Source organism: Toxotes jaculatrix, chromosome 2 (genome assembly GCF_017976425.1).
Source record: "Toxotes jaculatrix isolate fToxJac2 chromosome 2, fToxJac2.pri, whole genome shotgun sequence".
Classification (NCBI taxonomy): Eukaryota; Metazoa; Chordata; class Actinopteri; family Toxotidae; genus Toxotes; species Toxotes jaculatrix.
Window position 1 is genome coordinate 14,537,511 of NC_054395.1, and position 18,233 is coordinate 14,555,743.

An 18,233-nucleotide genomic window follows, 5' to 3' on the forward strand; every position below is an offset into this window, starting at 1 on the left:
ATGAGAATATCCACTGGTTAGAAGGGAGCAAAGAGAAAAAAAAACACATCTTCAAAGAGACTGCAGTCGAGTCACGGTGTCCTTTCAGTTCCATAAATGCAACTTCTGAAAGAGCCAGTTCCTTTCAGTAACTCCTTTACAAAGGTAGAGGAAAAGAATCTTCCTCACAAAGAGATCTTTGTAGAGAGAAGAGGAAAGACACAGTAGGGTAGGGTAGGGAGCAGGTGGAAATGCTGCTGTCAGCCTTTTGTTGTCTTTGACCTGCTGTTTCTCCTCTTAATAAGCAGCTGTAGTGCCTGGTTCCTGCAGATGTTTGTCATAGCACTGTCCTGGCTGTGAGGATTAGGGCTGCAAGGTTAACCAAGGGAAATGCAGAGACCTCTGGGGCTGCTCCCATGGCTATGGAGCCTGAAATGCACAAACAAATCAAAAATCCAAATGGTCTTGTATTCTTAATGTCTGGTGTGGAATGAAAATGAATAAAAAGAAATAGCCCTTCAAAGGATGAACTCTTGACATGAAGATTTCACATAAATCATCACAGCACAAAACACAGCAAACCAAATATAACAAAATGCATCCACAGTACAAAGAACTCTGTGGTGTGAGTACATAACTGCAGCGATAGATGGCACTAGTGTGCTACGCTCAGTTGTGAGACAACCTGACTTTCAAAGAGCTAGACTGCTGAGGTGGGCACAGCAACAGCCACAGTTTGACTAAAAGGGAGAAGAAAAAAAATTCCACTTTTAAACAACCAGCTACCGGCAATATTCTATGCATGTCTGAGCCCATTTTGTTGTTTTATGATATATACTTCTCAGTCTGTGGATAAGAGATTGTATTTTACTGCTAAAGATAAAAGAGAGAAATGGCTTATTTGAAGACTCACTATTTTGCACTAACACTTAATGGGAAAAAAATACCTCATAAATATCAGAGATACCAATTTATCTACAAACAGAAGCCTCAAAAGACCATAATACAAGGCAACTGAAGAATATGTTTGGAATGCTAGAGAGTATTTTTAAACTTGCAAACTGATCTTTGACGAATACCAACAACGTTGCAGTCTTTCTCTGGGATTTCCCAGAGATCCTCTTAAGATAGAAGAAATCAAATCAGAACGACACAAAATAATTCCTCATATGCTCTAAACATCAGTGTATTGGTATCTGCAGGTAGAGTTTTTCAAGACTCAGCACTATCTCAACTGAATTATATATATCGTATGTTTTTGCAGTGACATCTCACGAATGGAGACAGACATCGTTTTCATGTTTCATGTGTCAGGACTGTCCCACCTGCTATCTTGGGGATGGTTATCTGGCGGCTGCTGCTGCCTTCCCCTCCCTCGCTGAAGGGTTTAATCTGGATGACGTAGTCCTGGTTGACCGGCAGCGACAACTCCAAGGAGGTGGTGTTGGTCTCCACCACACTGGGACGGCTGTGTTTGTCCTGGCTGTACATCACCTAGAGGAAGCAGAGAGGGAAGGATGATGACAATGCGAGGCAAGGCACAAATGAAACTCCTAACACTATATATCATATGAGTGGTTTCAGGGTGTTCTTGTTGATGGTGCACTGACAAGAAAATCTGAGTTCTAGCTGGTGCCTCTTTCAGACTGCTCCGGGAGATGTAATGTGCTGCCTCTGAAACTAACAAGGATGAATTTCAGTAGGTTTCTGATCACCAGAGGAGAGAGTACAGGAGAGTTAAGGTTAAAGTAGAGAGGCGTCAGTCCTGATGTTTCAGCAGCAGCTTGACTCTGGACTGTGGATGGGCTGAGGATGGAGTAAGACCCACTTTCAGGTGACCCCTTCAGTGTAATGAGAAGCGAATGTGTGCAGCGACCGCAGGTGAGTAAAACCCCCGATCCACAGTTTCACATTCTAAATGAAGGAGGCAGCAAATTAATTTTTTTCTTTTTTTTGACTGATAAGAAAAATGGCACTGCAAAAGGATTCACGGCAACCTGAAATACAATCCCTGAAGTAATTATTAAAACATATGCTATGCAAATTAAGCTGCTATGACAACTCAAATGTCACAATATGGGAAGATGACAATCGACTGTTGTTATGTACAAACACTCTTCAAAAATTAAATTAACATGCAACTGCATATAACACCAGAGCAACTTCAGTATGAAACAGGGCTTCATGTTCTTCCAAATTAACTGCAATCAACAATATTATGAGAAGTTTAGATGCTTCTTTACTTATCAGCAAAATCAGTGTGTCCGTAGATATGAGTGGAGTCAAAACTGGCGCACACACACACACACACAGAAAAAAGTGTACTCATATGGAATAAATGGACCAAGTGACAGTCTGTCAGTCACTGTTATGTCACAATCTATAAAACCATTCATTCATCAGAGCTGCAGCCAGTTCGATTTAAGCCCTCGCTACTGGAGAAGTGTAAAACTGTCAGCTTTTTACCTTATATCCTGTGACTTCTGACTCGTTCTCCAGAGCATGCACTTGGTCCCACTTCAGGATGACCTTGGAGTTGGACGTGTTCCACATTATTTTGACCGGGGCTTGACTGGGCGCTGGAGAAGGAAGGAGAAGAAGAGGAAAAAAAGATGGAGAAAACACCACAAGCTGCCCAGTCAATAAACAATGGAGTCCTGAATCAACCTGGCATGAAGAAGATTTCTCATTATCAGTTTATCATCCCACTGTCAGGAATGAACAGTGACTCTAGGAATATGCTTTGCGTGTGGGAGTGAGAACAGTCTTATGTGTAACTCTTTGTGGGGGGGTGGCTACAGACGCAAGATGAGACATGCAAGAGTGAGCAACATTAGAACTGTGTGGACAATTTAGTTTAATAATTATTATCCAACATAAACATTAGTAGCTACACATCTGTCTGAGAGTTAAAGTTACCATGTGAAGTTTTTTTCAACAACTAGTGGCTCCATGTTTTGATTAGTGGGCCCTTGTCCTATTTGCCTCTCGTTTTCAACAACCATGTGCACGAGCACGCAGATGGCATGATACACATACGAAGGAGGTTAAGTATGTAGTGTGTGCAAGCCATAAACAAGAAGAAGAAGAAGACTAACAGGTGAAATGAGATGCAGAGGAGAGTCGGCCGGTGTTTTTAGGGGAATCCTTCCACAGCTGGAAACATCTCATCATTTGCCAGCTTGGCCTGTATGTCAAACCACCCATTGTTACCCTATTCATATTGGTGCACTGCCAAGAAACAAAGCAATGTGCCCACAGAGAGGAAAGGAGATAAGAAGACTGCTAAACTTTTTTTTTTAAAAATGGCTCTCTAAATGATTTTTGACAGAGTAAATACGTTTAAGCCTCAGCTATACACACACTGTATGTTGGGGGAGAAACCCTGAATGTAAAAATTAACAGTACAGATGAAAACACATGGCACCTTTGATATGCTCTTCTATAGTGAATATTTCCTTCTTTCATTCTAACTGGTGAGGCATTATGGGTGAACTGATAAACCAAATGTATCATGAACCTATAGTCATACATAAAAAAACATACAAAAAGGAAAGCATTGCACAACAACACACAGTCAGTCCGCACAATATGTTGTGAGCCCTTACGTGGTTTCTTGGTTGTGACATTGACCGTGATGCTCTGTGGTCCCAAGCCAGCGCTGTTATAGGCCCGGAGGGAAATGTAATAGGTACTGCTGCCCTCCAGATCCCTGATGAGCACTGAAGTTTTATTCCCCACTGTCCTGATCACATTGGCTGTGTCCTGCTTTTCCTTCTCACCCCAGTACTGCAACTAAAAACATACAAAAACAAATTCACAGTTTATTCTTTATCAGCTTGGACCTAAATTGTAACCTAATACCTCCATCTGCAACTGTACAATTGTGGGCATGTCTCCTGCAGGACTTCATCAGGTTCATGTACTGTACTTCATGAATGAATAATCAATCCTATAGACACAAATACAAAAAAAGGCTGCTGGCAGTATCCACTATGTGTGTCCTAGTGTGTGGGCATGTGTTGGTTTGACCTCATAGCCCAGGATGCGTCTGCGGTTGTTACTCCAGGCCAGCGGCTTCCAGGTGACCTCTACCTCGGACGCTGATATACTCCTCGCCCTCAGCCTCCCTGGAGCTCTGCTGGGCTCTGAAAGGCACACAGGATAGTAAGAAGACATGGATTCAGTACACCCACGTCCACAATCTAACTTATCGAATGTACTGTAGCTCTATCAAATTTAGTCATGCCAATGTGGAAGGATGACTGAGTGCTCCAACATCATGTGTTGTAGAAAAAGTTTTTCACTGGAATTTATATCACTCAAATCCATAGAGAAGACTGTATGTTTATTGGTGCAGAAACTGTGATGGAAACGATGGAAAAGACATCTAAGCATCTTTATTTTCTTTTTAGGTATCTTGTGGACGTGTGTACATGGATCACATGTAGGGTAATATGGTTTCTGTTAAATAACTGAAGGAGTTTTAAACTCTTCTAAATTATCTCACGGCCCAAAAGTTCCTTAAATTACTTAGCCAGAAACAATTAAGACTTTCTTGTACAACTAAATGTTTACAAGACACTTCAGAGTTAGATAAGCATGTTTGGAAAATGCCTTTCAGGTTCTGTGGCCATTTTTTTTTTTTTTCATAAATAAACCTTTGGCAGAAAAAAAATACCTTTAATTTTTCATTGGTCAGCTTTTCCTGATAAACAGTCTTTACTCTGTTGTTGTTAATGTTAAACCAAAACCTGCTAACGCCACTACTACCTGCAAGTGTTAGCGGTGGCATTAGTCTGTCCACTGAACATGACGTTACAGCTCCTTAAAACTTGTGTTCTCCTTAAGAAGTCCTCTGTAATTCTGAATACCGTGCAATGTGGAACAGTCAAAGTTAAAGTTGTCATTTATGACAACTTCAACAGTCATAAACTCAGCTGGCCTGGTTCATCGGAACTGTGTGGACATGGCTGATATAATGAAACTGACCGTGGTCTCTCAACATAAGCAGACCACTCACCAGCTGTCACCATATTTCGATTCAAATATTGCTTAATCCCAATTGGTTCATGGCGCGTCCGACATCACCTTTTCCCAACTGAGACCAAACAAACTGGTGAGATGAGCACAGACGAATACACACGTATAAAGAAATCTCCACTGTGAAATAACCCAAACCGTTCTAATTTTGACACCAAGTTTGACTGCATCAGTCTTAGTAAGAAATTGTTTGAGAAAATATGTTTCCAAGGCCTTTATAGGTATGTGTTCTGATTTTAGACCCAGTTCATGCTACACAGAACACTTTCTTCATACCCATCGATGGGTACATGGTAGTCTGTGTTTAAAATGACAATTATTAAAATTGGATTAAAGACAGTACTTGTAACAGTACCCACCTTCCTCCGCTGAGTAGATGGTGGTCACTGGACTAAAAGGGCCCTCTCCCTTGTTGTTGTAAACCCCAACTTTGACTTGGTAAGGGGAGAAGGGAGGGATGCTCTCATTCTTGAAGACATATCTAGAGGCGTCCGGGGATGTGACAGCGGCTTGCATCCAGCCTGGAGCCCCAAGTGGGCGGAAAGCCACGACGTAGCCAAAGCCAGGACCGCTCTGCAGCTCCTCAGGAACAGGCTAAGGAGGTATGAGATGACTCAGAGGAATGACTCAAGATGACTGATATGAAAGATATTAATACCTAAAAGAAATTCAGCTATGCATGGATTAGGGCACTTAGAAGAATAGTGCTGAGAGTGGTACTGTACTTGCAAGCCTTGCATGAATTTATCATTTTGTCTGCTTAAATGGTTTTATACTGAGGAGAAGTATAGATGAACTATCCAAACAGAGCTGGAGAGGTGTTCTTTGTATATTCCAGTTTCATATTAATATAATTGAATGACAAACATGATGCAAATAAGGTTGTACAAACATTTACAGAAGGCAATATTTCAGAAATGTTGCATTTGATCAATATCATTATAAAGAGGTTTGTATTGTACGTCTAATATACATTTTCAATTTCCAATTAACAATTTCACTCACTGTAGGTATGTAAATAAAGCACAGAAATAAAAACACATTCACATGTACTAACCCAAATATGCTAAACATACACACATGCACACATAAACGAAAAAAAAAATTTAATGTATGTAATTGCATGTTTACCTCCCATGTGATGACCAGCTCTGAACGCCCACCTCCACCACCATTCACTCTGGCTGGAGTCACCCTGGGAACTGTAAGATGAGCCACAGTGTAAGTGTAAAGTATGTACCGGTAGAGGTTTGTATACTCAAGTATCTGAAATGAAAATATGGACTATTCTGTTGCTCATTACTACATGGGAGAAGTTGGTAGAGGAAGTGGTATTCAACCTTTCTTAAATTCATACTTTAATGTGCCGCTTATTGGATACTATGATAAATCCAAGCACTTAATGAAATTAGAAAGTACTGCCGTGTACTAGGTTAGAGAGTATATTTATATAAATATTTGTGTGTATATGTACATGTGTATTCATCTGTGTATCTGTAGGTAAATGTATGTGCACATGGTTGCATGAGTATGTTATATATATAAAAAATCTTTACCAACAGCTGCTTATGTACACATTTGAAATGGGAGATTTATATTTAAATCTCTTTTTAATCCATTGATGCTTTGATTGGCTTTTACCTAAACTTACTGTCTTTACTTTATGTGTTTTAATACACTCCCCTAAAGAGGTTTTGTTTTTCCCTGTCCATACATACACACACATACAGGTGACACTGTCTGATTGAAGCCACCTGGCATCAATATTTGTTGTGAATTTGGTTCATTTATACATTATGTGTCCTGAGGAAACAGAAAATTCCCTGAAATACACTGGCTCAATAACGTTCTCTGAAGGGAACTAATTGCCATCCTGAAGTAGAATTTCTCCACATATTATGTGCATAATTTGCAAACAATTTGTGTCACTGTTGTCAACAGAGGAAATGTAAGGAGCTCCTGATACATACGCATTTCTTTGGTGCGGGCCTTTTTGGAGGGTTTGCTGGGCTCTCCTGTTCCTATGCTGTTGGATGCCAGCACTCTGAACTCATACTCCACCCAGGGACTCAAGTCAGTGACAGTGGCTGACAGCTGCTTCCCCCCGAGCAGCTCAGGAACTGAGAGACATCACAGAAATAACCTTTCATCACAGCCCTGCAAGATCTGGCACTGAAAATAAGCCAAGCTGGTGATGTGTTATTTACTGTCATTTCATGTGTGGTGTTTGAAAAGGATACCAGTCACGTGCCCCCACTCCGCTCTTTTTAAATTTACTCAGTAAACTTCACATTTACGTAACCTACACCAGACCGACAGATGCCTACCAGGGGTAACGGCTTGCCACCCGAGAGAGAAGGACGTTCTAGCCTGGATGGTGTAGCTGAGAATGGGGCTGTGGTTATCCAAGCCGGGTCCCCACGACAACGAGGCAGTGGTTTCTGTCATCTCAGTCACCTGACAGTCGACAGGGGGGCCTGGGGGACCTGGAAGGATAATTTGTCACAGTTCACTCACAAAGGATGATATATGCTGTAGAGATTAATGAAGACAAGAGGAACAGAGGCACGCAGTGGGTGGATAACAGCTGCTAACACTTGCTGAAGCTAGAGTGCAATGGTTAACTACAACCAGTCCATTGTTACATTGATGGCAATATAGCAAGAAATCTAAATGAGAAACAAAATCTAACAAATGTCGTCTTTCTTATCTAATTTTCTGTATTTCCGAAGTGCAGTATTTACACAGATGCACTTTAACAGATCATAGCATGCCCTACAGCAGTGGTTCCCAACGTGGGAGTCAGCGTTTGCAAGGTAAATCACAGGGTTTACGAGATGATCAGCAGAATAGAAAAGAAGAAACATTTTGTTATGCCAAATTAGATTCATTTGTGAATGACCAGATAGTTCGACCTGTTCTATAGATGACAAAAATGTAACAGTCTAGGAAAAATCAATCCCAAGGTGAAACTATTCACAACTCATGAACAAACTGTATTGTATGTAACCTGTGATGAGGGGTCATGAGTAGCATTCAGTTTACGTGGGAAGGCAAAGGTGGAATTGTGTTTCTGCATCATGGTGCATGTCGGTCCTACAACATGTGCCTCCCACACTGAAACAACATCGATACGGTGTACGTTATCAGGCCATATCTTTTTCATTACATATCCCACAATAACATTGTTCACATGCTTTCATTCACATTATCGTATGGAATGGAAGGTTTGTTTATTGACTAGCTATTGACTATCAGACGGTTGCTATGCATTCAGCTATAGTGTTTGTATAATATTGCATTAACATGCAAAAGAGTCACATTCATGGCAAGAAGGAAATGTGTTTTAGAAACGGCTTTGCTAAATGTGTTACTACAAAAGATGACAGATGGTGGATAACTGAGCATTTCTCTGGTGTCTCCATAGCTGCCCTATCCCTGACATATAGTTATATTTTTGAGGTGCATGTCACGATGGCGTAGCAACAGTGGTGATGTGTGTGCACTTTGTCTCTAAGCTGTGATGTGTTAACTATGGGTATAAGATGAAGCTACTGTATATGTTACAAAAATATGTGTCTTCATTTCTTTATTTGCCTTTATACTGGAAGTGACTGTGGTGGATTCACTAAGTTGTTAGAAATAATTTTGTCTGCTTCTACTTTATCCAAGAAATTGGTTCCTATTGCTATTTTCATTCATCACACATACCATGTATCTATAAGTGAAACAGTCAACAAATTACCATAATATGTCAATCATGTACTGTACCTGAACTAATCAAATAATAAAACATGATTTGCATTTGAATCCCTACGTCTACACTGAGTCTAAAAAAAGACAGCTGTGTAACTGTTAGTAGTCCAGGTGGAAATCAATACCAGATATATAGGGAAGTTAGTTCAAAAATACATGTCAGAATTGCATTGCATATTGCATGAGTTTCATTATGAGCTGGAGGTTGCTTATATAATGGGAGAAAGCGCAGGTGAAAATAAATTTGGTTTGACATGCCTAATAAAAAAATGAGAAAGCTATTAAAAAAAAAAAAAAAGCTGGTCATAATAGCTCCTTGGGCTTTACTGCATATTCTTTTTTTTAACAAAGTCAGGTGGTATACACAGTGGGAAGACGTCCATTTGAAAATCATTTTAGTTTTTTTATCTATCATTAAAAAAAAAGTCGCACAGCACACCAGGCTTCAATATCAGATTGTGAGGAAGAAATTCTACTGCAAAAATTCAAGATGTTGAGGGACATCCTTACCTCTGACCACCACATCAGTGGCAATAGACACACTGTCCACCTTGGTCTGAACGGCACACGTATATTTCCCAGCATGCCTCAGTTGAATGTTCCGGATCATGATGTCACCAGCTGAGCGCTGTCAGTGCAGAAGTTAGAAAAAACAAAAACAAAAAAACAGCAGAAGGAGTAAAGAAAATCAGTAAAAAGTAAAAAAAAAAAAAAAAGAGTCAAATTTTGAAGTTGCAAAATAAACTAAAAGGACTGCAGAAACAAGTGCAATGTCACAGTGATTTCTTTTGGCATTCAATTTATTGCATTATGGAAGAAAAAGGTACAACACAAATCCAGGGACACACCAAATGACTGAGTGCTGGTTTTCGTGATCATTTATGAGGACAGTTCTTTGTGAGGAATTAAAAAGCTTCTTTCAGCTCTATCCCTTTTATTCACTCCGATTCCATTTATTCTGCAGACATCCATTCAATGCCAAATGCATTATTAGCTTTTAACTTTAAAGTTAGTGCTAAGTTGATGTCTTATCTATGAAAATAAGGGACTGTGAAACAGGATGAGACTCAGTAATTACTTTGATGTATAATCAGGGACATTTTATAGAGATAAAAATTCAGTTGCTTCAAGTCATTCACTCTTTGAAAGTCCCCGCCATCATTAAAATAATAAAACTGGGGATGGAATGGGTCACAGATCTGTCACTTTTGCAAATTTTATCTACAGCGGAATAAAATAACCTCCCAGCTTGCTTATTAAATCAAGTGAGACTGTAAGTTCTACAAAATACAGTCATCATAGGTTATGTGCTCTTTAGACATAGAATAAAAGGTAGATGACATTCTGTGTCCATTAAACATCACATCTGTATCTGCAAAGCTTTATGTTAAGGCTGACTTGTCATGATTTTTTCGGTGATGAGTTATATGAAAAAACTGTGCAAAAATTACAAACTACAATATCCGATATATATAAAGATGTACAGCCACATTTTGGTATTTGGTATTTTTCAAATCAGTACTGAAAATGCTGACTGTGGTTTACTGGAGTTTGGCAATGCATCCTTCAGTCAGCCTATTCATCTCTCTTTCATCTTAAGTAATACAGCACGCTTATATTAAGCGCGCTGTATATTAAACCCATAGACTGTATATTACGCCAAAGATATTCAGCATTTCAAGTTTGTTCTATACTGTTGTTTTTTTTTTTTTTTCAGATAGACACCACACGTCCCATAATTTTATCTTCACAGCCCTTAAAGTAGTGTGGCTCCAGCTCTAGCAGCAACAATTAGCCCTATAAAATGCAAGGAGCATGTCTCTATTTAGAGCTGTACAAGGGAAAGGGGGTTGTAGCCAACAGTGAGGTCGGTGGAAACACTGCTAGAGGCACACAATTTTTTATACTGTTCAACATTTACAGGAAACAGTTTGTTCTCCATCAGCTGAATTACATGATGCTGCTGCAGGGTTTGAACTATTACTACCCCATGTTGTCGCTGTGATACTAAATATGAAAATCACCACAGCTCTCAATTTACCCAATCAATGTGTTATTTCTTCCCATATCTGATCTGTAATCCAGTGCTCAAGGAGCTTGTTGCTTTGTGTTTACTCAAGGTGTAATATTACAACCTTAAGCTGCTCCTACCCTTATGATTTTCACATTACTCACTCAGCAACTTAAAATTGATATTCTTCAGTTTACACTGTGTACTGAATTGAGAAGACTTGCTTCATCTCCACTTGAATGTTTAGGGAATGTGTGTAAAAAACAGAAATCAAACACTGGAATTCATACATCTAAAGGAGTACCGACATTGGTGATGCCAACACCTTATATATAAACCAGTGACTCAGTGCTATTGTATTTTACAAGCTTCAATTTCCTTGAGTTCACTGCAGACAAAAAAATCTGTTTTGGGGCTGTTTTGCTCAGAAAACACTCTTTTCATATAGATCAGGAAAGCTTAAGTAATGTGATCATTGATCATCATTAATATGTCACTAGTTTTCTCTACTACAACATGGGGGGAGGTGTGTGGTGAGATGGACTCAGGTGTTTAAAGGAACTGCAGGGCTACGTGCAATTAGAAAGCTCTTGTTGTTCATGATCATGTTGAATGAAAAAAAAAAACAAAACAAGAGGTGATAAAGAAGCCAAGAGCTCATAATTGCTTTTCCTAATTAAAAGAGAAATATGTTTGGTGTTAGATGATCAAATGTAATGCATGGCTGAACATTGCATAATGGATTTCTTAGTTGCTGCTTTTATCAATGAAGGAGGTGTTATTAACAAGCAGAACTGGCAAACATAGAGCCCTCTTGTTCAGTCAAAAAAAAAAAAAAAACTCATCTGTATGATCCATCATGAGCATGCGTTCAATACTTTGTTCCTCAAAAGATGAAGCTGAAATTAAGCTTTAGAGAAATGAGATGTAAATGTGTTAATGATCGTTTTAATGGAATTCAAATAATCCACTTCCTTATGAGTCACTTTAAACTATTGCATATGTGTAAAATTTAATCTATAACAAAAAGTGAGAATGTAGAGAAAGAGTATTACACGGAGTGAAACTATTCACATATGGCTTTTCTTTAAGCCTGTCTTCAGAAGCTGTGAGCTGTTTGAAGTTGTAAAGTCATAAGCACACAGTCACCATGTTCAAGAGGGAACATAGGAGTTGTCAAGAGGATACAGAAGTTCTTCTTCTTTTTTATCCCAAGAAATATTACATGGCCATCTTCTAGGCCACAACATATACTTTCATGTCTTACCCTGAAGATATGGAAACAGAGGATCTAAATACATGAATGAACTTACCCCACCAACTTTTTCAAAATAAGCCCCATGGATTCCAAAGTGGATGAGCTGCTCGTTGAAGAACCAGGTGAACTTGAGGTCCAGCGTGGGGTCATGAGATACTTGGCAGGGCAGCACGATGCTCTCCCCGACAGTCACATCCAGATGACCTGCTGGACTGGTAATCGCAGTTGGCTCTGGAAATAGGGAGCACCGAGTCAGAAAGTTGTGGGCACAGTGGCTTTCCTCTGTCAAAGTAGATCTAGCTTGTTTTTATTTCTTTGTTCTTTATGTTATGAGAAATAATTGCAAAAGTATGACACACTCAAAAACAAATGCTGTCCTTCATCAGATCCAGCCCCTGATATTAACCAACAAGATAAATTACCTTTGAGCTCACATTGCGTCTCTTTCTTTGAGTTTCATAAATCAGAGCACGGCCTTACATATAACTGAACAACAACAGTGAGAAAGTAAAATAAACAAACAGAAAAACTCCATTACAGCCCATTACAACAGGTCAGAACCAAGTCTATAATTTGGCTCTGTTTGTGCCAAGACAAAAAGTCATCCTATTTCATCCTCAGCGTGGTGTGCATCAACATAATCTTGGGCCGTCTCAGCTGGGTGTCTCATTCAACGGCAGTGCAGTGGAGAGAATATAGCACAAGCTGAAAGGCCCATACACAAGTCCACTGTGAATTATGCATGCATGTCATAAGCATCTAATGGACAGGCAAGCCAATGCAGCATGTCAGAGGGAGTAAAGGTCTATATTCAGCTCTGTCAAAACAAGCCAGCTTGTTTATCTCGCACCCCCTAAGGAGAACCGACTGGTCATGGCAGTGCATTTCAGGTGAGTCTTAGGAAAGTTTGGCACCAGTTGCAAAATGAGAAGAGCAGAACTTTCTGCTCCCGATTGCAAAGCTGTCACGCTTGATGCTGATTTCCTGTTATGGACTGGGAGGAAAATCACAAATTGGCTCCCTCATTCTCTACAGTTTACACTGTGCATGGCAATTCTCATGCTGTAAACCTATGGAATGACAGTATATTTCAGACAACCATAACAAGCAGTTTTTATTGTTTAGATCAGGGACTGAATAGACTGGATTTTTATGTTTCCATTTGAATTAGCATAGGAATAGCTAGGGTGGGTTGCTATGTGTGAATACCACAATCGAAGAGTTGAAATAATATGTCTGGGATGAAGTGGTAGCTGACATCAACTCCTGGTGAAATCTAAGGAATCAAGGCAAGTGTAATGTAGTTAACTAGACAGGAGGATGAAAAGCAAACTGTGAACTGCGAACTTCAGAATCCTGAGGACCAGCACACGCCTGCGGCCTGTTTCAGAAAGCTGATTTAAACCTGCAAGAAATAATTTTTCAGCCACTTGGGGGCAGCAGAAACAAGTTGTGAACATAGCATTTACATATCATTATCTTTTAAGTTTATATGGTGAACTTAGCAAAAAGTAGCTTATTTACACATCTAGTAATTATGCACCATTATCATTCACTTATCATTCACCTATGTTCTCCCGCTAGTTGCTAACTGTCTGTCCATTTTCCAATTCAGTGTCAAGCATTTGCTGTTTCCCACTCATCAAATGTGAAAATTTTGAGTTTTATTTGGTCCAAAAAAAGTACGGAACTGTCACTTTTGTGTCTGAGAAACATTTCTTTGTAATGTTTGACATTTTATAGACTCAACAATTAATCAGGTGTTGAAAAAAAGCCTGGCAGATAACAATAACAAGATAATAAGATGATAGAAGCATTAATTAGCTGGAGCTCTCATTAAAACCAAAAATATTTGTTTAATTTACTATATGTACATAAAATCTTATTCTGCAAAGTATTGTGCTTTTGGAGTTGAATTCATACTCAAATAAATCCACCTCTGACCAGTTGTCTAAACACACACATACATATACAGTATACTTAATAACAGCCACACATTCGTACATGCAAAGAGACTGTGGCAGAGAAAAAAAAAGAAAGCAAATTGGGCTTCTATGCAAGCCAATTTGCAATTCAAAAAACTTGTGAAGAGGAATCACCAAAAGGCATCTTAATAGAGCACTGCTGTTGACTCTGCTCTTTAGAAAGACCTAGAAAATTCATTGCACTGCAGAAGTGTGTGATTTAAATGGATTGAAATCTTAAACAAACCGAGCATGGCTATGAGCCACTGTGCAAAAAAAAGTATGAATTAAACATTGAGGAGCGTGAATGCAATGAGCCTCATGTCTCGCTTCCTCCAACCACTGCCACTCAACCAATTGGACTGTATATCTGTCAGAGGAGGCTAGTCTTAATATAGTCTTAATAGCAACGCTTCACTGTTTGTTCATCAAGTGTGCATTGAGGGTCAGCGTTGGTTGATTTTAAAAGTGGCACTGGTCGGCTGTGTCTCAGACCTCTTGTGCAGACTGCCAGACAACCATAAATGATGTGTTAGTTTATTACAAGAGCTGGATAACAAAACCTGCAGGGAGCTTGATGCTCAAATGGATTACATGAAAGGATTTTAACAAATAATTACTGTACCAATCCTATTCCTAAAATACATAAACAGCAAACACGCCGTTAATGTTTTGCATATTATATGGTTGGTGTTGATGCAGTTGTATTGTTTGGTATAATGGTGATTTTATCTTAATAAATGAGGTTTATTGTTGTCTTGTATACGGTATGGACTGTGTTGCCAAGGTAACAGCTAATGGGGATGAAATAAATAATAAACAAGCAATATCCAGCTGCCATTTACAATACACCAAGAAGGGCTGATGTTTGAAGCTAAGTCAAGAAAATAGTATCTTACCTTTAACCAAAAGACTGCCGGCACTGCTTGCTACTCCAAACTGGTTTCTTGCTACACATGTGTAGAGTCCAGCATCCATTTTAGTAACATTGGAAATCCGAAGGCTCCCATTATCCAACACAGTAACTCTGTGGGGGATTAAAAAAGAATATATACAGTATAAAACCATATTAGGCAAGTTGACAGTGCATCATTAGTGGGTTAATAAAGCACAGCAGAGCCCCACTCGTGGAAGCCCGTGTGGTGGTCATTTTATATAGGGCATAAAAATCTATTCTAAATTAGCAAGTCCAGCGTCCCACAGTATTTTAACTTTAGCCTGGAGTTTATCTCAGTGAATTTTAATTGGCTTCCTGTGCTTTGGCGTGACAGTGGGGGAAGCTCAGTGTGAAGAGTTACAGCTAGGTTTCTCAGCACTGACTAAAACCTGCAAGATAACTAAATGGGAGAAAAGTCTCATTTTGAGTTCACAAGGATAATTGGGGGAGGGTCCAAATAACTGAGTATTATAGATTTTCTCATACTGTATAAGCAAATCATAAGTGTCAGACATACGTGTTGCCTAAGAAAATCTGGTTGTCCCATATGTGCTATTTATTTGAATACACTTAATTTAGCATACAGAGCTACATGATGGTCAAGACACCTTATCTAAATACACCAATAAGAAGAGGGAAATGCAGCGTGATGCCAAGAAACACTGTGCCTAAAACGGCATTTAACAGAACTGCAGCACAAAATAAGCAAAATAAACCCTAAAATTAAAGCAGCACTGAGATCATTTAGTTCATACATAATGAAATGAATGCAACTGAACCAGCTCTTGAATTTAATCCAGTGGAGTCTTGTACTGTGTATTTCAATAACACTTCACCAGCAGAGAAACAATGTTCCTGCTGGTGAACCTCTACAATAGATTCCAAATTATAAAGATTCTCATTTCATCTGCTGTCATAATCAGTCAAAGCTGACAGATTTTCTCTGACAGAGAGAGTGTACTGCCGCAACTTCACCCGTCTACAATGTGCTGGAATGACATGAAACCAAATGTGAAAGCTAGGTCAGCAATACGACACTGCCCGAATAAAGTTAATGCCAAGCTTTTGTGCCATTTAGGTACCCGTAGTTCAGGATGTTCGTGATATAAAAGCAGAGAAACAGGATGTTTATTTTGATTTCATTTAACAAGCACTGTTTCATTTCACAGCAACAACTAAATTAATCCATAAACCACTTAGTTTTTCTCATTTTACGCACTTGCCCATATTTAACCAAAGCATTCTATTATTTGTGCTTTTGACTATAAACCATAACTATAACTCATGAACTATGTTGTCCGCAACCCTGCATCCTCAAAATTATGTTTACAATGGCAAATAAACTTTGTAGGAAACACAAGGGTGACCAAATGTCACAACCAAACAAGACTCGAACCCAAATGCACGACTCAGGAAGCAAACCAAAGTACAAAAGAAAATCACTCTTAGAGGAAAAATGCTCGCTATGAAAATAAAGGAGAACTACAATCATTTAGAAACAAAAAATCACTCTTATGAGGAAAAGACTACTAAATAAACTAAATAACGGACTAGACAAAGTAACTAAATAATTCAGATGAAAAAATCACAAGGATGAAACAAAGCATCGAAGCAATATAAAACCTGAGTTGACAAGGAGATAAACATGGAAATCTTACACAAACCAAGCTAGATCACTGACAAATACAACAAGACAAAGTAGCACAGGACAAAGGGACACGCAGACAATATATACACACAAGGTAATGGGAAACAGGTGGAAACAATCAGGGCGGGGAAAACAGTCAAACCAAGGGGAAACACAAGGGGAAGAGGAAAGTTACCAGAAACGAGAGATGAGTAGATTTCAAAATAAAACCGGAAGCCACGGGACAACATAGACACAAGACAAAAACATAACAAGATTTCCTGGATATGACACCAAATTACGTTTTTTATTAGCATAATTACGATATTTTGCTAATTTATGCACTTGGCAAGTCCCAAACATGTTGTTAACAGTGCTTAATTCATTCATTAAAAATAAATAATAAAAAAAAAAAAATTGACTCTGACTTGACGTAATCCAGCATGGGATTACGTTTCCTAAACAACATTTTTGCTGTTGCAGTTTAGTTATATATAAATGTAATTCCTAGAAGACGAAGTTGTTTCTCTGCTATCTTGAGTGCTGGCAGAGTAACATGAGGGCAAAAATTTCCAAGCTGAAAAACTAAACCTTAGATATGCTGATGCCCCCTGCAGAAGTATTTAAAAGATTAACAACCTACACAGACTTTTTAACTTAATCCACTGCACATCTCACACAAACTCACCAACAGGTCTTAAAGCACCAAACTTTCTTCATTACATCATTGCACACCAAGTTCAATACATTCACAAATAGACCAGTCCCAATCAATCTGACAACTCCCATACATACACTGTACATATACAAACATTCTGTAAAAAAAATCCATATTTCAGACTTATCATTCATAAGCTGCTCCATCACATACCATCCTCGTTTCAAAATCCCTACCATAGATACAACCCTCTTACCTACCAAACACACTCCCATCTGGACCAATCCTGACTTCTTAATGAACAGAAATCCACTAAACTTCACATCATGCGCCTCAAAGATATCTTCCATAACAACACTCTGATCTCACTCCCCATTTGGTCCAGAAGTACGGCTTCAGGGCCAATATCTCTAGAGCAAATCATCTTTTCAAACCAAAATCAACATCAAATCATCTAACTAAGATCTTCCCCAGTTACATCAGACATGCCCAGCATCAAACTACTATCCAAAATCTACAAGATAATTTCCACATTCAACTTAACATCCCTTCATCCCTTCAAAAAATTATAACAAAACTAGAGATCAACCCAGATGCTCATGTCTGGACCCAAATCTGCAAAAGAATCGTCTCCAAATCTACCAACACATAGGGTACACAAAACAGGGAAAAGGACGTTTAAAATGGGATTTATGGACCCTGAAATTTGTCCGTACTGCACATAAAATACCACAGATAGCTATTTGCATACCACATGGGACTGCACAATCCCACAGTTGTGGTGGGACATCACTGACAACCTCTTTCTTTTTAGCCTGCCACATCCCACTATCCACTTCACTCTTCTTCCCTTACACAGACACCGCCAACAGACATACACACATCAGAATGTCGCTGCTCAGCAACACCTATCTGGTGGCCCGGTCTGCCTTCACCCCTCACTACTGTTTACGTGTAATATTAATTATTACACACTATCGCTCTTCCACACATGAGGTAT

At 39.1% G+C, this 18,233-nt stretch overlaps 1 protein-coding gene across 1 annotated transcript in view; it reads right to left on the reverse strand.

Moving 5' to 3' along the window:
- Positions 1 to 316: 316 nt before the first annotated feature.
- The window catches only part of cntn3a.1 (contactin 3a, tandem duplicate 1), a 76,187-nt gene continuing 58,270 nt past the window's right edge, over positions 317 to 18,233 (reverse strand). The window contains exons 12-23 of the mRNA XM_041053254.1: positions 14,911 to 15,038; positions 12,103 to 12,278; positions 9,289 to 9,406; positions 7,350 to 7,508; positions 6,993 to 7,142; positions 6,154 to 6,224; positions 5,382 to 5,616; positions 4,012 to 4,127; positions 3,588 to 3,774; positions 2,446 to 2,558; positions 1,305 to 1,473; positions 317 to 408 (exon numbers count right to left, since the gene is read on the reverse strand). Of these exons, the coding sequence (XP_040909188.1) occupies positions 317 to 408; positions 1,305 to 1,473; positions 2,446 to 2,558; positions 3,588 to 3,774; positions 4,012 to 4,127; positions 5,382 to 5,616; positions 6,154 to 6,224; positions 6,993 to 7,142; positions 7,350 to 7,508; positions 9,289 to 9,406; positions 12,103 to 12,278; positions 14,911 to 15,038 (1,714 nt within the window). The remainder of the gene's footprint in view (positions 409 to 1,304; positions 1,474 to 2,445; positions 2,559 to 3,587; positions 3,775 to 4,011; positions 4,128 to 5,381; positions 5,617 to 6,153; positions 6,225 to 6,992; positions 7,143 to 7,349; positions 7,509 to 9,288; positions 9,407 to 12,102; positions 12,279 to 14,910; positions 15,039 to 18,233) is intronic.